This window comes from Terrapene carolina, unplaced genomic scaffold (assembly GCF_002925995.2).
Source record: "Terrapene carolina triunguis isolate 2854851 unplaced genomic scaffold, T_m_triunguis-2.0 Scaffold139, whole genome shotgun sequence".
NCBI lineage: Eukaryota > Metazoa > Chordata > Testudines > Emydidae > Terrapene > Terrapene triunguis.
Window position 1 is genome coordinate 9,684,596 of NW_020664490.1, and position 22,001 is coordinate 9,706,596.

Here is a 22,001-nt window from a genome sequence, read left to right on the forward strand (position 1 = left end):
GATTTCCTCCCTCACTGGAGCAACAGGGATGGAGTAAACTGATCCAGGGATGGAGTAAACTGTGCTAGGTTTATGCCCAATACAGCATACATTCCTCGGCTCCAACTACACGTTAGTGACACGCAAAGACTCTGCTCAGTTCCCACCCCATTCCATTTCTCCCACCCATCTGTGTGAGTAGGGGCAGGTGGAGACATAGCAGCTTTGCAGAGCCCATTTTCCTTCCTGTGCTGTCATGCAGTTAGATTGCTCAGAGACATACAGGGGTGTCATGCACTCCCTTATGCTTTGTACAGCTGTGGTAGCTGGGCCACAATTTGGTTCTATGTAAATAGTAGTAATTTTCTCACAGATATTAGACTTCATAATACCTATTACAGCATGCAAGTGTGAATTCATCTTCTCACTCCATTATTTTTAAGTTCACTCATAAGTAATTTGCATTAACAAAAAACATAGATAGGCTTGGCAGGATTCAATTTTAATCAATAGATTTTGATAAATGTTGGTTTCAACTGACATACTGAAACCAGTGAAAAATAGAGTGATTGGTGAAAGTCAGCGGGAGTGCAGCCTTTCCCTCCCCCTGTGCTTGTAAGGATCAGGTATCAACTGCTGTCACAGGAGTGGGGCCATGACAGCGGGGCTGCAGAGAGGTCTCTGTGCTGCCACTGAGCCAGTGATGCTGGATCCCTTCAGGTGCAAGGTGCGGAGAAGGCTGAAGCCCTGGCCAGAGTAGACACCCCCAGCCAAGATTGCAAGGAGGAGGCCACCCTGCTCCAGGCAGGAGCCATTCAGCAGCAGGGTGGCCTCACCCGTGGCTACGGACAATGACAACTTCTCGCGGCCCTGGCTGAGGATCTCTGTTCTGCCCTGCTCCATCAGAACCACAGACTTCCCTGTACCTTGTGTCTGCCAGGATTGGGTGTCACCAGCCCCACGGCTGTTCAGGGAGCCCTTTTCAGCTCCACTGTCATGGTCCTGCTCACTCACTCACCAGCCAGGAATGTAACAGTCATTCCTGGGCAGGAACTGTTCAGCAGCAGCATCCCATAGCCAGGGGATCATCCTCCTTGCAACCCTGGCTAGGAGTATCTGTTTCACCAAGCCAGGACCACAGCCTCCCCTAAACCATGGGCAATGGTGCCTTGAATCCCTCATCTACACAGGGAGCCCCTTGCAGCCAGTGCTACCCTAAGCCAACCCCACGCCCCTTTAATTTCCAGCAACTATAAAAATAAAAATAGAAAAAAATTGAAAAATATCTTAAAATATAAAATAATAAAACACCAAAATTATAAAAAAAAAACCCCCGAATTCTGCCAACCCTAAATATAGGAAATAGTTTTTTTGTAATTTTTCTCATTTACTTATTTATTGTTAACAATTAAAATTGAGATGTGGGTGTGCTATATTTGTTCTTTGAAACTGTTAAGTCTAATGTAATTATTTTCTTTTAAAGACTGAATTGGAAAATATTGAAGTGACACAAGGAATGTCAGCAGAGACAGCAGTGACTTTCCTGAGCCGTCTGATGGCTATGGTTGATGTACTGGTATTTGCCAGTTCTCTAAACTTCAGTGAGATTGAAGCTGAAAAAAACATGTCTTCTGGAGGCTTAATGCGACAGTGCCTAAGGCTGGGTAAGTCTGTATAGAACAACACAGACAGTGTGCATTAAATAATTACTTACAGATCAATGAGCTAAGGCTACAATGAATAAAAGTAGGAATGAACCTGATTCTGACTATGATGTGGTAGACTAAAATACCACAGAGTTTTTACTGACTTGTTAAAATAGTTATGATGGTTCTATTGAAACACAAAAATAGATGAGAATCAATCACATGTCCAGATTTAAAGTTGTCATTGATGAAATTCAAATTGTAAAGCATGTTGTAGGACAGTAAAATATTAATACAAGAAAACTAATGAAAGGAAGAAAATTACTGTTTCCCTCAAACACTGATCTGCTGTGCTGCTCTTCTGTTGTAAGATTTTTCATCATGGTCTTTGGTTCTCTGAGAATTGCCTCTGCAGATCCCCTCTTTTGGGAGAATACACCTCAGCCATGTGCCTGTAAAGCATCTAGCAAACAGTGATAGTTTGGGCTATGTGTACACAGTTTTGTAAATGAAAACATTCTTTGAAAAGGTATGAAGAACTGTGAACCCATGTGTCCTCATTATCTTTCCCATTGCCCATTGGCAGCAGGTCTTGGAAATGTTGTCTTTTCAAATGAATTGCAGCATTATTTGTTGCTGACAAAAATTATTCAGCTCAGTCAAGAACTGAGAAGACTATGAGGAATTTAAGAGGGACCTAACCAAACTACATGAACAACATGCAATACGATGGCAAATTCTGTTTTGTTATTTTCATGCTGTCTATAAACAACACTAAATAAATTTTTTCCACAACCTGTTAGATATTGACCGTGAAAAAAAATTTTTAATGAAAGCGACCTTGAAGGATCCAGACTCAGTGGCGTGGGGTGAGCTGTAGAACCTCAATGGAACAAAGAACCCTGCTTTAAGACAGTTCATTTCAGAAGAGCAATTCCCCAGTCTTTAATTAACTATTTCTCAACTGTCCTCTAGTGCTTTATTACTTCTAATCATTTTCTTAAGTGTAGGGATCCCTAAAAGGGAATTCTTGACAAGGTTTATTCAGAGTTCTCACTGCTAGTTCAGAACCAAACCTGCCCACACTTCTCCCCCATTTCTTTCAGATTCCTTAGACTATATTTTGAATTGGAAGATATTGAGTTTGGCTAAGGTCTATTATAAGCTATTACACCAAACAGTATGATCTGTGAGAATAAGTGCACCTGACCTCAGTGACAACTAGTTCCCAAAATAAGTATTGCAGCTGCAGGTAGCAGTCTCCTGTCCCCCTACCCCCAATATCCTACAGTTAAGTCATACGGTCAAAGTGGAAAAAATGAGACACTTCTTTGGGGATATTACAAGGAAATGTTTTGGTGGAGGGATAAAGGAAGTTGATGGAGAAGTGGGAAGACCAAAAAAGGGTGTCCTCTACCTTCTGGCTCCCACGTCCCATTTTTAAATGGAAAATTGGATCACTTTATAGTAAGAGTCCCAATCTTTTCAATCTTTGTTCAAGTAAGAGTCTTCTCATTCTGCTAATTATTCTTGTCACCTGTCACCCCTTTATATCATTTTTGAGATGTGGTGACCAAGACTGAGCGCACTATTCCAGGTGAGGTTGTACCATTGATTTATATAAGAGTATTATAATATTTTCTGTGGTGTTCTCCATGCTATTCCTTATGCATTCTATATTTATATCATTATTGTTTGGTTTTCGGGAGGATTTTTTTTTGTCTGCTGCTGTGCATTGAGCAGAAAGTCACTGAGCTGTCCACGGTGATGCCCAACACTTTTTGATAAATTGTTACAATTAATGTAGGACCTTAGAAGCAGCAAGCGTAGTTCAAATTATTCTAAGTGTCAATGTTGAATTCCATCTGCCCATCATATTGCATGTTGTTTATCTAGTTTGTCTAGGTCTCTCTTAAATTCCTCATAGTCTTCTCAGTTCTTGACTGAGCTGAATAATTTTTGTCAGCTGCAAATTTTGCCACAACACTGTTCTCCCACCTTTTCAGATCACTGATAATTACTATTGTCAGTCCTCATGTGGAACCTTATGGCAGTCTGCTGCTAATCTCTGACGTGACGGAAAGTAACCATTGATTCCTTCCTTTTGTTTTCTGTCTTCTAGCCACAAAAAATGTTAAGGTTGGCTTTGGCAACACTAAGGAGTATGCTTCCAAAAATAGTGGATCAACAGGGACAACATGATCATAATCTAAGAACTCCAGTTACAAGGAATAATTTGCCTTTTTCAAACTTCTTGTAGCCTTAAATATGAGCCTTGTTTAAGACAGATAGTCATAAAATTAAGGAACCTGATTAACTAAAAACAGAATGAAATTGGAAAAGTCACCATAATATTTTCTCAGTATCACCAGAGTATAATTTAAGAGATTTGTGATGCCTGCTTATTTATACAATTGCTACTGGGACATAATCATTCTTTGGAGGTATAGGCACTTCGTTAAATGGTAACCGTGTAATCACCTAATGATAATGTTCAATTACATCTTTTTTTAGTTTGTTGTGTTGCTGTGAGAAACTGTTTAGAATGTCGACAAAGACAGAGAGATAGGGTGAACAAATCTTCACTAATCAGCAGTAAAACTCAGGAGACTCTTCAGGGTATGACTGCAACAGCAATGACCAAGGTAATCTAATGTTGTTAATATAGGTTGTACCAGTGCTTAAAATAAGCAGGAGATGATTGTAGTTAATTTCTAGATTTCTTTTAAAACAGCAGCTGAATTGTCACCCATTTCCTGTCTCTCAAAAGAAAACATTTGCTTTTTCATTGAAACAAGAAAAAAAATAAAAGGAAGAAAATAGTTAATTTAATGGCATGATTAGAACTGTTCTCCAATACTTTACACTCTCTCTCCTACTTCTGCTCCAGAGAGCACATCTTCTCCCCCACCCTATTGCAATTTGACCTATCTATACATATTTCTTTGATTTCTAAAGCCTCATGAGATGCATGGCCAAAGCCTGCAATCAGATCTTTGTGGGTGGACTCTTGCATCCTTGTAGAATCCCATTAACTTCAGTAGGGCTCTGTGTGTAAATCATGGTCTGTCTTTGTGGATATGACTCTAAGAATGAGGTCTAAATTTGTTTGTCACTTACATTTCAGTCACTTTGGTGTCATTATTTAAGTTGCTCATTTCTGAATATTTTCCAATTTGGTCACAGTTTTGGGGGTTGAAGGGCCCTAAACTAAATGTACAGAGACACAAAAACCATCCCTGGTCTCAAAGATGATGCTTTGGTATATCCAGCCCAAATTCACTTATGATAATCTCATTACTACTTTCACAATATAGACTCTTGCCACAAAATACTGCTTCAGATAAGACTTATATCCACAAATATCACTAGATTATTTTATAAAACCATACCAAAAATCCATTCTAGCAATTTTGCCAAACTCAACACAAGACAAACACTGGACAGTAGAAAACAGAACACTTTTATATGTTAATTGTTATTTGGATTGCAGTGTTTATTGTTTAAAGAAAACAGGTCACATTACTGTAAGTAGAATACTGAACATGCATGACCTGCATGGGACTGTAATAATAAATCTCTGTATAAAATAGAATGAGGCTGAATTTTCTAAGTTATTTTCACTTATACAAACACATTTTTAGCCTATCATGTGCATAGGAAATATTTCTTATTAATAGTACCAATTAGTCTCCTCTTGGTACAGTTAATATGCTAACTACTAAAGAGTGGTGCATTTGTCCAGTAGGATTAAAACATTGATTTTGAAGAATATAAACAATTCTGTATCTGACTATTCAGTACTAATGCATTAAAATAAGTAAAGCATCACTGTTTGTAGAACCAATATCTGAATATTGCCTTTTTTGTCTGCAGGTTAGTACTAATGTATTTAATTTATTTATTGTGGATCAAAGAAATGTTTTGAATAAAAATCTCCATACAGTTTGGAAAAATAATTTTACATTTTTAGACACCATTGGAAAATGTTCCTGGTAACCTTTCCCCAATAAAGGATCCTGATAGACTTCTTCAGGATGTTGACATTAATCGTCTGCGAGCAGTTGTTTTTCGTGATGTGGTGAGTAATATGGACCATGATTTTTCTTTTTGCAATATATTCACTAATATTTAAAAGAAAGATTGATGTTACAAATAACTTGCATTTTTAAAAAAAAGGACAGCTTTGGAAGCTGGATGGACTTAAAATCTGTGTTCACCTCCAAAAAAGTCTTCAGATTTCCATTTTTTGGGGGAAGAAATTGCCAAATTCTACATAATCTATCTTTCTCCTTTTTCTTACAAAATGAAGCATTTAATAAAAGTGATCTTATTTGGTAAGAAAGATGCCTTACTTAATTTCATTGCACTTTACAAGCTGAAACGGATATGCAAACTACATGCAAGGAAAACTTCAACAATCTCTGAAATGCAGCAACCTCTGGGGTGAAATGTTGCACCTCCTTATTGATGCAACATTTATAATCATATAAGATCCAGTTCTGTTATGGTGCTGAGTAGCTTTATATAACCCATCTATGCTAAATGACTTTAGTATCCCTTCTGGCAGTATTCTAGGGGAATGCATGCTGAACCACAAATGCTGATGTAGACTTCTCAGAATAGTTGCTGCATCCGTAAATGGCACAGAAATATAATATTATCTTCACTCATTTTATGCTACAAATTTATAGTGTGGTCTGGAAGTAAGAGCAAGTGAATAGAATTCTGATTCTTCCGTTCTATTGCTGACTTTGCCACTTGTTTGTTCTGAGATCTTAGGCAAGTCACCTAATCTTTCTGTGTACAGGCTTACCCGTTCATCAATTCATAGATTTCCAAAGCCAGAAGGGACAGTTGTGATCATCTAGTCTGACCTCCTGTATATCACAGGCCATAGAACTCCAAGATTAATTGCTAGAGTATATCTTTTAGAAAATATTTAATCTTGATTTAAAAATTATCAGTAATGGAGAAACACTCCTAGCTAATTTTGGCTCATAATTGTTTTCAGCTTTGTGAAACTGGCTTTAACACACCAAGTGTATACATATTACTTATCTGGACTTGAGTCTTCTTTCACATTGTAATGTGATCAAGTCATGATCACTTGTACCTAAGCTAACTTTAATTTTTAGTTCTGTGATGAGTTACTATTTACCTGTTAGGAGAAGTCTAATAAAGGATTCCCCTGTGTTGGCTGCAACACTTTTTGAGTTAGGAAATTGTAACCTATAATTTTTTACAAATTCTAAGGATGCTCTAGTACTGGCACGTGAGACTGCCAGCATATGGCACACAAATTGAAGTCCCCTATGATTAACAGTTTTTTCCTATATGTTATAGATTGGTAGGTAAAACGACGGTCACCCTGTTCCCTAGTGTGATTTGGTGGTCTATAGCAAAGCACAGGATGGGGTATTATTTGATGTCTGTCTGTTAGGACATTGATCCATAAGCATTCACGCTAATTTTGTTCTGAGTGCATCAGAAACAGATAATGCTATTTTTGACACAGAAGGCTATTCCCCCTACCCGCTTGCCCACACTATCCTTCCTAAATAGGTTATAACCACTGACTTTAACATTCCAATTAGCATATAGGTAATTCAAGAATTGAATTGTAAGCAGGTATAACACCTAAAAAGGTTGATGTTTCTAAAACATATTGATTATCTTGATTTAAAAGTTCTGTGCAGGTGTCAAGTATGATGATGTGTTCCTTTTTCTCTCACTCAGGATGATAGCAAACAGGCTCAATTTTTGGCTTTGGCAGTAGTTTACTTTATTTCTGTGCTGATGGTCTCCAAGTACCGTGATATACTAGAACCTCAACGGGAGACTGCAAGATGTGGGAGCCAGGCAGGTAGAAATATCAGACAGGAAATAAATTCACCAACAAGTACAGGTACATCTATTTTTCCCACTTATTTTTCATTTTTGTTTTTAGAATTTCCTTGAAACAGTAAATATTTGACTACAAAAACTTTTAAATTGTATGAAAGGTGTGAAGGCTAATGAGACTATTTTGTTGTTCTTTAGTTTCTCCAAGCTTCTTTAATATATGTTGGTTGTTAATAAGTTAGATTTAAATTATGAGCTTCTGCTTATAGGGTTTAACTTACTTTCATTTGCTTATTCTGTATTTATGCATCCATTTTTTAATTTATATGTACATTCAAAGAAGGAGAGCCCTTGTGAATTTAAAGTTGTGAAAGGACAAGATATTAACCTGTCAAAGTAAACCTAAAAATTGTCATTTGTCTACTGTGAGCAGCTCTCTGACTCTAAATGCACTGTCTGAAGTTTGTAATCAGCAAACACAGCTAGCTCCCTAGTTGAAGTTACTTCTGTTTAAACTTAGTCTTGTGAAAAGCTAATATAGCAAGGACTATTAACTGTCTTGAGTCCTGCTGCCTTTCTAGTTTGGGTCTGCATTGAAAAGCCCATGGAAGTCTCATATACTAGAATTGTTGCCTTTATTGCATTCTTTACCTGATTAGTGTGAATTCTTATTTTTTTCCCTGGGAACTGGTATCTCAGCCTTTGGGGGCACTATCTGTCAGCTGCAGAACCTGCCAAGAGCTTTGAATCCAAATGCGTTCCTCCACTGTTTGTAATGTTCAGTTTGCCAGTCCAATGGCTTATTTAAGCCACTGAAATGGATTGGTTTATGACGGTGCTCTGCTTTCTCTCTCAGAACAGCCATATAAATATATTGGAAAAGTGATTAGAAATCAGTGGCCAAATCTCTGCATGTTGTTTTTCATGAATATGTTGCTTCTTGTACTGAATTTGATTTGCTGTTTTAGTTTTTGGAACTGCTGATTTTCATATCACGTATAGTGTAATTGAAATTCATGTCCTATTTGCTTTTATTTAGGGCTGTCAAATGATTAAAAAATTGCAATTAATCGTGAGATTAAAAAATAGTTGTCATTAATCAGTTTTAACCACACTATTAAACAATAATAGAAAACCAATTTAAATGTATTGTAAATATTTTTGATATTTTTCTACATTTTCAGATATATTGAGTTCAATTACAATACAGAATACAAAGTGTATACTGTTCACTTTATATTATTTTATTACAAATATTTTCACTGTAAAAAAGATAAGCAGAAGAAATATTATTTTCAATTTACATCATACAAGTACTGTAGTGCAATCTCTTTATCATGATAGTGCAACTTACAAATGTAGAATTATTTGTTCATAACCGCACTCAAAAACAAAACAATGTAGTCTCTAAAGTTTTACAAGTCCACTGAGTCCTACTTTTTGTTCAGCCAATTGCTAATACAAACATGTTTGTTTACATTTTCGGGACTGCTTTTTTACAGTGTCATCTGAAAGGGAGAACAGGTGTTTGCATGGCACTGCTTTAGCAGTCATTGCAAGTTATTTAAGTGCCAGATATGTTAAACATTCATATGTCACTCCATGCGTTGACTTGTAGATTGCACTATTTTTTGTTTACAGTGCAAATATTTGTAATACAAAAATTATATAAAGTGAGCACTGTACACTTTATATTCTGTGGTGTGATTGAAATCAATATATTTGAAAACCTAGAAAAACTTCCAAAATATTTATAATACATTTAAATTTGTATTCTATTATGTTTTAACAGTGCAATTAAAACTGCAATTAATCACAGCTTTTTTTAATCTAGTTAATTTGTTTTGCATTAAAACTTGAGTTAACTGCAATTAATTGACAGCCCTACTTTTATTCATTTTATCTAATTCATTGTTATATCTTAGCTTGCTTACTTTCTACCTTTGTACGATAAGTTTAAAAAAAATCCATGTCCTCATTGGCTGTTTTCATTTAATAAACTTATATTTAAGTGGTCAGCTATGAGAAACCATAATTTTATGTTGTATTTAATGTGTCCTTCCTGGTCATACGTTGTGGTGCTGGAGTAGGAAACTGCTTGTTTCAATTAACTATTTCAGCCATGTTTGTCTTATATATGTGTCTTTTTCCCTATAAATGTTGTTCTTATGATTCTCTACTAATTGGTCTGATGTTTCCTATCTCTTGATACATAACTTGTTTCCTTTCTTCAGAAATGCATTTTTGTTAATAGTGCCATATTTGCATGTTTCAATGAGATAGGACTTCTGTCATGGATCCACAGTGGACCAGATCACAGGCGGTTATTAGCTGGCTCACATTTGATTCCATGATTTTCTCCACAGTTGTGGTCATACCATCTATCCCTCACCCAAGTTTGAACCATGGATTCCTTGCCAAGTTAATTCCTGAGCAGAGCTTTGCCCACTCATTTTACAAAGGTAATATTATCATCATCTCCTACCCTGTTTGGGTGTCCTTATTTAGTGTAATGTAATTAAATAACTAACCGTGATGTAATTCTTGGTAAATAAGCATACGCCTCAGGTTACATGGAGATCAGACTGTCACCTGATGAGGATACCCTTAAGACAAGGCTTTCTTCCTGGCTACATTTACTTTTGGAAGTATCTTTCCCACTTCTACTACCATTTGTTCATTTCAGTGACACCTACTAAATTAATTAATAGTAGGTAAACAGAAAAGTAGTGTTAAGGTGGAGAGAGTTGAGAAGGAAATTTTGAATGTTTTTGGTTTGGGCTTATTCTTTTTCTTCTTGCTGCAACAATACCTCCTTTAGTTATGAAAACAAATCAGACCTATTTTAAAAATATTGCATACAGGGAATAAATTAAATCTTTAGTACTACTTTTTTAGTGTTCCCTTTCCTCACACTTCGTACAGGTCTTCTCTCTTCCTTTCCTTTTCTTCTTTTTTCTTTCACTTTTTGTTTGTATGTAAACCTTTATATTGTATATAATGTAAAGTTTTATTTTATATGTTGTTAATTGCTGTACTTTGCTATTCTGGAGAGAGACAGTTTCTGCAGTCACAGCAAATGTTTTGTAATACAGGCTGTTTTTTCAGATAGAAAATATGCATATGCATATGCATGGGCTACGTTTTTCAAATGTCAGGGATTTGCATATGTACAAAGTTAAATAGGTGCATTTGGAGCCAAGTGTGCATGTGAATTTTCCAACTTGTGTGCACATGTTACGGTGGAAGTGCAAAAAGTGAATGGGTACAACAATACTTTATCTGATTATCATGTTGTCTGTGTCACTCTGATAAAAACCCAAAGAGTAAAAAGAATGATAAATACAAACAAAAAACTAGTAATTAATTCTGTGACTACTTCTGATAAAATATGAGGAATAGGCTGACTTCCTACTTTACTAAGAATACTTAGCACTTATATGGTGCTTTTCATGTTCCAAATGCTTTACAATGTTAAACCCTTCAATCAAGAGTTCTCACAAAAAAATGTTTGGTGGTCTTGGAGTGTGGTCACCAGTTCTTGCTGGTGGCCACTCTGACAATTTTTCCTAAAATACTTAATTAACTTTAGCAAAAACACATATATATGTCCAAATCATTGTTATTTATTTATGTAGGGTTTTGTCTGCAGACTCAATGATAGAAATAATGTACAGTAGTTTCTTATTTTTTACTGGACCAAAATGGAATAGAAACACAAATAAGGTGCTCTGCATGTTTGCATGTCTTTTTTGTTGTTTGTTTTGCGCTTTTTTTTTATAATTAAGACTTGCTAGCTAGGAGACACTGAAAAGACATATTAACAAACATACAAATATCACTTTTTACAGCAGAGACTTACTGAGCCCCAGCAAGCCAGGGACAAATTAAGCCCTGGATGGGGAGGTGGGTAGCACAGCATTTGGGCCCAGGGCAATGGGGGGATGGATGGGGGACTAGGGAAGGCAGCAGGGGCCAGGGGCAATGTGGGGGGATAGTGAGCCTGGGGCTGGCACCCAAACCTGGAGCCTGCTGCTGTGTGCCCGGAGCCCACCACTCCACTGGCTCCAGGAAGGTGGGGAACTCACACCAGCTGTTGGCAGCCCCAGGGGAAGAGTTGCTGCTTTGCACCCTTACCCCCCCCACCCCCAATCACTGCCCAGGAGCCTATGGCCGCAAGAAAAGCCCCTGGTGGCCACCTGCGGCCACAAGGGCTGCATTTGAGAAATGCTGATCTATTAGATAAAGTTCTGTATGTCTCAGTCTCTCATTTATGAACCTTTATAATTTACTGACTTCACTAATTGATTTCAAATTCAAATGTTTCTCACCTGAATTTCAGTATTTCTCCTCCCATAAAGTTTCCCCATTATTGCCAAAAATAAACAAACAAATATATTTTACTTTTATCTTTTACTTCAGGATCATTCAGTGAGCTTTTTGTCACTTTAGTGTGCTAATTTAATATTCTTAGTTGTGACATAACTGGCATACTTATCCACCGTTTATAAAAGGAATTGTATGCTGTTAATTCAGAAGTGCTGCAAAATAAACCCTAAAATATATTTGAATCCTGTTTCCTCATTATCTTCTTGTTCCGCATTTATAGCACCTTTTTATATAGCAGGCATTAGGATATTTCATTTTTAGCCACATCTGCTTGCAAATCAAAACATACAGAGCAATCCAGAGACAATGTTAAAATTTTGTTTTATTAAACTTTATGCAATAAAAAGGATATATAAACAAGATTAATATTGTTGTTTGTACAAAATATGGCACTTGAAATAAAGCCAGATAGCAAACATAGAAAAGATTGGTTTTGCCATTTATATGCAGTATGGTTCTTGAGATAAAATAAAATATAAGTAGCAAAAGTGTAAAAAAAAAAAAAAAAAGGGGGGGGGGGTATAGATTCTTAAAATAGAGTGGATGGGTGGACATATAGAGTACATCAAAATATTTAAGAGGAGGCTGTTTTTATATCCGTCATGTCTCCTCTACCATACATTACAATAATAATTTTGCCTTCAGAAATGGGTACGAAGTTTGTCTTATTTGTTAGTCATATATTTATTGAACATGTATATTGTATTAACCAGGCCTTACACTGAGTATATTAAGAGTTCGTTCTTTGCTAGCCTATTGTGATAATTGTGTTGAAAGTTTGGTGACATATTAGCAGCATGTTTTATCACTATTGTTGGAATTATGTCAGGGCTCTTCAGGGCTGGAACACTGGTAATTCAGGAAGAAACACTCGCTGCTTATAAGCAATCTACCTTTAGTATTGTTATAACCACTAAACTTCCATCCATTCACTAAACAAGACTAACTGAGACTCGGATGATAGTACACTTTTGACTTTGCTCCCACACTTTGATCTTTCACCCTCAGTATTGGCACATCAGTTCACTCTTGCATAATAAATTATTCAGTGAAAACTACAGGATAATTTGGTAGGCAGAATCTAATTACTCAAGTTTGTATTTAGCCTGAAAACAGATGGGGAAAATTATGAGTTATTTAAATATATGGGTTCCTTTAAGCTTAATATGGGTATTTTTCTTAGGTTGTGTTTTTGGATATGTATATGTATTTTCTTTAGTTAGACTATTTGAGCAGTTGAGAGACTCTAGTGGTGTCAAGCATTTTCCTATATGCAGTTGGAAGATGTCTCGATTGGACATCTATAGCCAGTGTCAGATGTAGGCTCCAAGAATTTTCTTCATCATTGTACTTGGCAGTGAGCTTTGCTTTGAATGCTCTCAGCATGCAAAGCTGTTCTGTATCTCTCTAATGATGATCATAGAATCATAGAATACCAGAGTTGGAAGGGACCTCAGGAGGTCATCTTGTCCAGCCCCCTGCTCAAAGCAGGACCAATTCCCAACTAAATCATCCCAGCCAGGGCTTTGTCAAGCCTGACATTTAAAACCTCTAAGGAAGGAGATTCCACCACCTCCCTAGGTAACCCATTCCAGTGCTTCACCATGCTCCTAGTGAAAAAGTTTTTCCTAATATCCAATCTAAACCTCCCCCACTGCAACTTGAGACCATTACTCCTTGTTCTGTCATCTGGTACCACTGAGAACAATCTAGATCTATCCTCTTTGGAACCCCTTTTCAGGTAGTTGAAAGCATCTATCAAATCCCCCCTCATTCTTCTCTTCTGCAGACTAAACAATCCCAGTTCCCTCAGCCTCTCCTCATAAGTCATGTGCTCCAGGCCCCTAGTCATTTTTGTTGCCCTCCTCTGGACTCTTTCCAATTTTTCCACATCCTCCTTGTAGTGTGGGGCCCAAAACTGGACACAGTACTCCAGATGAGGCCTCACCAATGTCGAATAGAGGGGAATGATCACATCCCTCAATCTGCTGGCAATGCCCCTACTTATACAACCCAAAATGCCGCTAGCCTTCTTGATGATAGCATCAATGTGGCTCACCCCAATGGTAATATTTAATTAAAGGTATGCTTTGTCAGCAAATTTGCACTACCATCCCCTATGCTGTATCTGATCTGTGGATAATATAGGGATTATTTCAGTTTTCATTGTGGATAATTCAACACTTTTTCATAAATTCTAAATTATCTTAATGATAAGACAGGAAGTATTTAAGAAGAAGAGGAAAAAATAAAAACAAGGCCCTCACGGGTACCATATGGGGTAATAGGAAATTTTGCTATCAGAATAATGATACAATTAAAATTGTATTGTCTTTAAGCAGAAAGACATATCACATACTTATCTTTACAATGGAAAGTCATACAGTATCTTGAGTATCTTTTGCAAATATTTATATGGGGATGTTCTGGGTAAAGCGTAACAGGACACAGAGAGGATGGCCACACTTCTGGAGACTTTAAAACCTTTCTCATTCTTTTGGAGAAATAGCAGTAGCTTTCACTGCTCCTCCCTGGAATTCAAATCTAGATCAGACACTAATTTTCACTGAACCTGTGGTGGGTCCACAGTTCTTGCCACCAATCTGTGCAGCAACCTTGCCTTAGGGTAGGTCCACACTACCCGCCCGATTCGGCGGGTAAAGATCGATCTTCTGGGATCGATTTATCGTGTCTCATCTGGACGCGATAAATCAATCCCAGAAGCACTCCCCCGTCGACTGCAGAACTCCTGCTCGCCGAGAGGAGGAAGCGCTGTCGACGGGGGAGCTTGCCTGCGCCGCGTGGACCTGCAGTAAGTAAACTTAGTTCGATCTAGGAAACGTCGACATCAGCTACACTATTCTTGTAGCTGAAGTTGCGTTTCCTAGATCGATCCCCCGCCCCAGTGTGGACCAGCCCTTTGGGTGAGCTGAGAAGTGTGACCTCCATGACCTAGGAGTGTCCCACAGATTCCATTGAGGCCACTGTTAAGGATAGGGCATTGGTGGCCTGGAGGCATTGGGGCAAGATCTCATGTCCCAACTATGGGATAAGTGCAATCCTTGTGCCTGCAATGCTCTATAAATGGTCCTTGATGTGGGTTGGGTGATGGAGAGCAAGAGGAGGAAGATTCCAACCTCGATGCCGAGGAGCCTTGGAATTCCAGGTATAAAGGTGGAGCAAGTCCTGAGGGAGTGAGTATTCAGTTTGACTTGTCCATCACCCAGAATGAGGCAGGGACCAGCAACAATGATAGAAGTGGTACTGTCAGCACAAAGTACACTGGCTCTGGAAGCAGTATCAACCCTGAAGTCATCAGTGGTACCAAAGTGGTTGACCGTGCCAAAGTTCAGGGCTGTGAAAGCCGACATGGTAACGTCTGTGATGTCGACTGCAGTGGTGCCAAGGAATTTCATGGTGCTGAGGTCCCTTGCACTGAGCCCAGGACTATCCCGCCTTCCACAGACTGTGGAAAAGGAATACCAGGATGTGGTGCTGACAGACAAGGGTTCAGTGACCTGTTCATCTAATGGGGCTATAAACAACACAGCCCTGGCAAAGTCCTGCACCAAAGGAGAAGTTGGGATGGAAAAGCAGAGGAGATCTGTAGCTGCCTGGTATGCCACCAGTGTGGAAACAGTTAGTGCTGGCATTACTATTGTCAGTAGCAGACTCAAGGGATACCCCATGGCCAGAACCCGAGTTGAGGGTACAGAGTCTCTAACCTCCCTACTCAGTACTTGGGATTGGTTAGATGTACCCGCACCATCCTGTGCACCAGCACTATCCCTGTGCCGGTCCGCCTTCCGCAGGAAGTGTGTGGAAGAGTCCCCATGAGACATGGAGTGATCTCAATTGGTCTTATGGTACCAATGGGAAACAGCTCCTCCATCTCTTCGTAGAAGCACCTGCTCTGGTGCGTGAAGTAGCAGCAGTCTTGGAACCCAAGGGTGACCTCTGATCTGACAATGACCTTCTGCTGAAGCAGACCATATGGCCTGTTTGAGCAGGAGCTGCTTTAGGTGAAGGTCCCTAGCCACTTGAGTCAGTTTCATGAACTATTCACAGATCTCAGAGGGGTAGCCGTGTTAGTCTGTATCAGCAAAAACAACGAGGAATCCTTGTGGCACCTTAGAGACTTACAAATTTATTTGGGCATAAGCTTTCGTGGACTATAACCCACTACATCAGATATATGGAGTGGAAAATACAGCACATGAAAAGATGGGAGTTGACTTACCAAGTGGGGGGGTCAGTGCTAACGAGGCCAATTCAATTAGGGTGGATGTGGCCCATTCCCAACAGTTGACAAGAAGGGTGAATATCAACAGAGGGAAAATTATTTTTTGGAGTGTCCCAGCCATTCCCAATCTGCGGCGTGATACACTGTGGGTAATGGGAGAGAAGGGCAGTCTGTATTTGGTGGTTAACACATCAACCACCATTATCTTGCCAATTCTTATTGAGATGGTGAACGTTCCGCGCTCCTGGTGATTATCATATCATAATACTCAGTGCCCTGCTCGATGTATGTAGAAAAGCAACGTTTTCGGTGACTGAGGGAGGCAGCAAGATTGCAGCCAGCAACATATCAGCATCATTCATGGGTGACATCTTTTATATGGGTTTCTTGCAGGATGATGATTTTAATTATGTCATCCTGCATAATGTGAACTAGGAAGTCACTTTTAGGTCAGGACATACCTTCAGCCTTGGCAAATTCAGAGTGCTGAGCCTATGATTCTCTTAAAGTGGTTCTGGAGGGAGTCACTATTTCCATTGTTGTACAATCTGGGACTTCACTGAGCGATGTTCAGATGATGACATTAGTTGTCCATTAGCATGTAACTTTTCAATAAGGTAAAGGCACAGGAAGTGCTTCAGGTTCATTGTGGGCCATGACCACTGCCCCACAAGCTAGAACTTTTTGGGTTGACAGCAGCTCCCAAGGTATTCACCAAGTGCTAGTCTAGGATTGCAGCTCATCTACGTTGTTAGATCCTGCCAGTGTATTTGTATCTGGCAACTGACTCGAAAGATCTTACAGCATAATTCATTTCAGATATACGAGTTCCCCTATTCATATCTCTTAATCTGCAAGTAAGCAAAGAAATCTATCTTGGCCTCAACTTTGGTTCTCTCCTTCATAGGGACCACCCTAGAACCTAGCAGGGTTCTGTCCTAACTCAAGTCCGGTTCTGAGAGCTCATCCAAATGATGTTATCCAAGTGGTCCAAGCTAAAAGACCCAGTGACATTGTATCTGAGAGCAATAGGCCTGATAGTGGTCTGTACCTTTTATCACCACCTTTGCAAGTTAGTGGGAGTGACCCTTGTGCATCTAGTACAAAAAACAAAGATTCTCATCTCAGATATGGTAACGTTACCCTTTTAGCAGCTGGAAGACTGTATGCTGTGGTTGACTTCGACTGAGAATGTCTTGTAGTGGATGTCCTCTCAGCTGGTTCCTCAAGTGGCGATAGGTACATATCTTCTCATCTAAATTGGGATGCAAATTTAGACTCTAATTGTCTATGGTTTTTGGAAGCTTCAGCAATTAGATCTCTGCATATAACTTACTAGAGTTCAGGGCATTACTTTCTCCTACAGATCAGAGCGTAACCAGCACAGATTCTCAGACAGTGTGGGTCTCATGTATCACTTTAATAGAATAGGCAGAAAAGGGAGAGATTGGGTGCTTCAGTGGTTTCAGAAGAAAATTAGTCTTCTATGTGGAGTATGTGGAGAAAAGTGGCCCCCCTCCCCAAAACATAGCCAAAATCCTGAGCTGGAAAGATGATCAGCTTTCACTTAGATCTTCAGTGGCATGTTTGTTAGTTGCAAGGTGGGTCATTTGGACATGGACACGTTTTCTACAAGTCAGAACACGTGTTCCACATTTTGCTTGAGAACTGATGAAGTTTCACAGTATATCAAATGCATCTATTTTATACTGTGAAAAAGGGCTCCTTTATGCTTTTTTTCCCCCCTCTGTTTCCTTTCCTCCCCAGAATACTTAGGAAGTGTTTAGCAGGACAGACTCAGAATGATTTTTAGTCAAGCTGGCATGATTTTCAGAGTTGCTGGTTTCTGTCCAAAGATCATCCATTCAGTCTCTCCCGTGTCAAGATCTGCTGTCAGTAGAAAAACATCCAGATCTCAGGTTCCTTAACCTGACAGTATGGCTGCTGGGTTTCTAGGACAAGACATTTTATGATTACCTGAGGAGATCCAGGCAGTCTTGATAGAGTCCAGAAAGCTATGTGCTAGGAAGTGTTATGCTACTAAATAGAATTGGTCTGAAAAGTTTTCTCCAGATAGTTTCCTGTCCAGACAGGGCCACCCAGTGGGGGGGGGGGGGGGCAAGTGGGGCAATTTGCCCCGGGCCCTGCAGGGGCCCCGCGAGCCTTGGCAGAGAATCCCTTTCTGGCTAGAGGCGCCTTTTTAATTTTTACTCACCCGCTGGGGGGCCCTTCAGTTGCTCCGGGTCTTCGGCGGCATTTCAGCGGCGAGGGGGCCCTTCAGTGCTGCCGAAGACGCAGAGCGACTGAAGGACCGCCGCCGCCTCGGAGCACCGCCTGGTATGTACAAGCGCCACAGCGGGTGGCACCTTTTTTTAGGTCCGCTCCCCCGCTTTGCCCCAGGCCCCCTGAATCCTCTGGGCGGCCCTGTGTCCAGATCTAATTATCATAGGTTTCCTCTGTCTCTGGTGTAACCAAAGTTATCCCTGGCTTCTCTAAAGATTTACTTAGCTGATATTTTTGCCTACTATGTCCTTGTGAAAGAGAACCATAGTGTCTGTCATCCTGAGAAGGTAAAATATAAAGAACTTAACAAGTTTTTGTTACCTCCCATCTGGTAGCCAATACTTTGGGACTAGAATCTGATGTTGAATAAAATCATGGAAAGGTCTTTTGAACCCAGGTGTTCTTGTTCTTTGTACCACTTAATGGACACTACCTCACCCACGAGTGTCTTGGAGTTGCAGATACCATCGGCTAACCACCTTATACAATATTCCACAAAGACAAGTGGTACATAAATCTCAACCCCAATTTTTTGCCAAAAATGAATCAGATTTTCACCTCAGTCCATATCACTGTTTGTTTTTTTCCCAAAGCCCTGTTAGCAGACTGGTGGGATGAAACTACACACTGTGAATGTTTGAAGTATTGGCTTTTTCTTAGACAGAACTAAATATCGTAGAAAGTTCAGCAGACTACTTGTCTTCGCAGAAATATCTGTGACTCAAGTCATCTTGGTCCAAAGACTGTCTAAGTGGATAATACTTATGCATCCAGTAAAGCTACAAAATTGCTGTCCCTGTACCGAATGTCTCATGGCTCACTCAACCAGAGAAGTGCTAGCTTCAGTGGTAGATCCACAACATACTTCTATCTCAAATCTCTAGACTTATCATGTGGAGATTGTTCACACGGTCTCAAATCTCAGTTATCTCAACATTGCATGAAGGCTGTTCTTCAGAAACTGTTTAACTTGCAAGGTTTCCCAGCTCTTCAAGGAGGTCATTGTTACAACTAGCCTCCTACACCAAAGGTTTGTGGAGACAATGTCATTGTCCAAATAACTGAGAAACATTCCCTGGATTCCTCCCTATTTTCCTCATCTTACTTCCCCAAAAAATTCCCTAATTAATCTGCAAAGTTATTTCCACATCATACAAGTATTTTTCTGAATTTGCACGTCAGCTACTATATAAACCTACAAAAGCAAGGGAAATAGAGTTCACAATAAATGTACACTGTCATTTGTCCTTAACATGTATTCATGTAGGTTTTTAATACAAACAAAACATGTTTCAATACTTTTTTTTTTTCTCTATTTGCTGGAATTTCTACAACTCAAATATAGTATTCCCTTGTGTATTCAGTTTTCCTATGTCTTGCAGTTATTGTTACTTCTCCATTGACCTGTAGGCCTTGAAGAATTTTGAAACCTTTTGCTGTTTAGTTTGGCAACCAGGAGTAGGTGCTCACAACTGGTGTATAGATGTCTTAGCAGATACTGTTGGTGGAAAAGGCTTGGCAGCACTACTGCAGAGAATGGGGGGTAAGGCACGCTGAGGGAGGAAATGAGATAGAAAAAAAACATTTTTTCCAGTAGCTGTTAATAACTGGAAAATACCCCCCTTATCTGTGTTTTAATAACCACATTGGCTTTTATATTGTTTCTTAAATTTTATGTTCTTTTTATGATGTTTTAAGTGATTGTCCAGTGTTCCAAGTGCCATGACAGCAGATGCTTTAAAATATTATTTGGTAAAGACAGGAAAGTTCCCTTGAACACTACCTTTATGGTTTGCAACTCATGTATATTTGTTTGAAATTCTGCACTGCAGAGAAGAGTCAAGTTTTAGGTTTTTTGATTACATAAACTGAGGACCTCATTTACACTGGGCTAGGAGCTGTGTTACACAGAAATGGCTTGGTTAATACGGGTCTTAGCTCAGGATAGATGGGGCCTCGTTTCCTGTCTGCGTGAGTCGAGAAAGGATTATGAAAAACCAAACGCTCAGCCTGTAGAGGAGGCAGAAGAAAGCATAGAATATCAGGGTTGGAAGGGACCTCAGGAGGTCATCTAGTCCAACCCCCTCTCAAAGCAGGACCAATCCCCAGACAGATTTTTACCCCAGTTCCCTAAATGGCCCCCTCAAGTATTGAACTCACAACCCTGGGTTTAGCAGGCCAGTGCTCAAACCACTGAGCTAACCCTCCCCCATATAAAAGTAGTCAAGTAAATCAAGTGGGCTCTTCCTTTCCTCTTTCCTTTCCCTACTGTCCTTCAGTTAGCAAAGAAAAAAAATTCTTTAAATAGGCCCAGCGGCAAATGAGATCTAATTAGAGTAAAAAGCAAAATGAGTCGCATAGCAGTGCCCAGATAGCCAAAGTGAGAGAGCGAACGAGCACTGTCTCAATAAATGGAGCTAAAGAGTGATCATGTCGAATAACTAGCGCACATGCAAACAGTCATGCTAAACTCACATGGGAAGCCTAGCTGCCAGTGACAGGATCAGTGCAGACTGATCAGCTGGTGCAGCAACTTGCTCAGGCTAAGACCAGGGCCAGACAGCAAGGATTTCTCACCACTCCCCATTGTAACTTCTGCCTATGATACAAAATGAAGTTTCCAGTACCGGGAACTGAGAGATGAATAAGAGTGGAGTTGGAGTAGTTCGTCACGTTGGATAAAAGCTCTCTGTTAGACATTTGTTCCATTGTCATTTTCTGTTACTGTTGTGTTCACTTGCTTTGCATGTTTCTGTCATAACTCCACTTGTTATCATAACCCCTTTGTACACGTTTCCTGTAATTTTGAGTCATTTACTTGTGTCCTTTGTAGGTTAAGAACCAAGTAGGTAGATGTGGTTATTGTGTGGTGGTCTTGCTTCTTCCACAGGTACAGAAAAGTACCTGGTACTTGACAATGGAAAGGGATGTGTTTAGAGTTCTTTCCTTGTGACCAGCAGGCCAGGAACCATTCATTGACGGTGCTCTCTATGTGGGGATAGAAGGGCTAATAGAAAAAATGTCATGGTGTTGCTTTTAATTATGGTAGAGAGGAAACAACTCTCCTGTTAAGGTTGCCTAACACTTTGCATTATTTAAAAAAAAAGAAAAAAGTTGAGACACCTTTTTTTCTGGCATCTCCATGGTTTGCAACAGGACTTTGACATATGGTGTTGGGATAGTTGTGGGATTGGGGCATGGGTGGCGCGTGAACCGCTGGCTGGGGGAGGCTAGCCTTCCACCCAAGGCCCTGCCCCTTCTGCGCCTGCCGCCCGCCGGAGCCCAGAGAGCCTCCCCATCGCAGCTGCCAGTCCCTGCCCCTGGCTAGCGCCTCCAGCCCATGGAAGGGTGGGTGGCGTGGCCCCAGCCTGAGCCGGAATCACCGCACAGCAACAGAGGGAGCCTGGGGGTGGAGCATCAGTGGGGCCATGCCTGGCTGTTTGGGGAGGCACAGCCTCCCCCAGCCTATGATACCTGCCGCCCATGGATCGGGAAGTTGCATTTGCTAGCTTCATGAACAGTGATTTTGATTTGGCCATACTGTAAGCAGTTGAAAATTGTTGCTTTCAGATATTTGACTTTTGCAAACTTTCAACTTTATTTTGTATGTAATAAAG

General features: G+C 39.8%; 1 protein-coding gene across 1 annotated transcript in view; it reads left to right on the forward strand.

The window, feature by feature from the left end:
- LOC112121265 (neurobeachin) overlaps positions 1 to 22,001 on the forward strand; it is a 959,539-nt gene that overhangs the window by 333,060 nt on the left and 604,478 nt on the right. Inside the window, exons 25-29 of the mRNA XM_029911962.1 lie at positions 1,463 to 1,643; positions 4,140 to 4,270; positions 5,599 to 5,706; positions 7,365 to 7,533; positions 9,836 to 9,931. Coding sequence (XP_029767822.1) covers positions 1,463 to 1,643; positions 4,140 to 4,270; positions 5,599 to 5,706; positions 7,365 to 7,533; positions 9,836 to 9,931 — 685 coding nt within the window. The remainder of the gene's footprint in view (positions 1 to 1,462; positions 1,644 to 4,139; positions 4,271 to 5,598; positions 5,707 to 7,364; positions 7,534 to 9,835; positions 9,932 to 22,001) is intronic.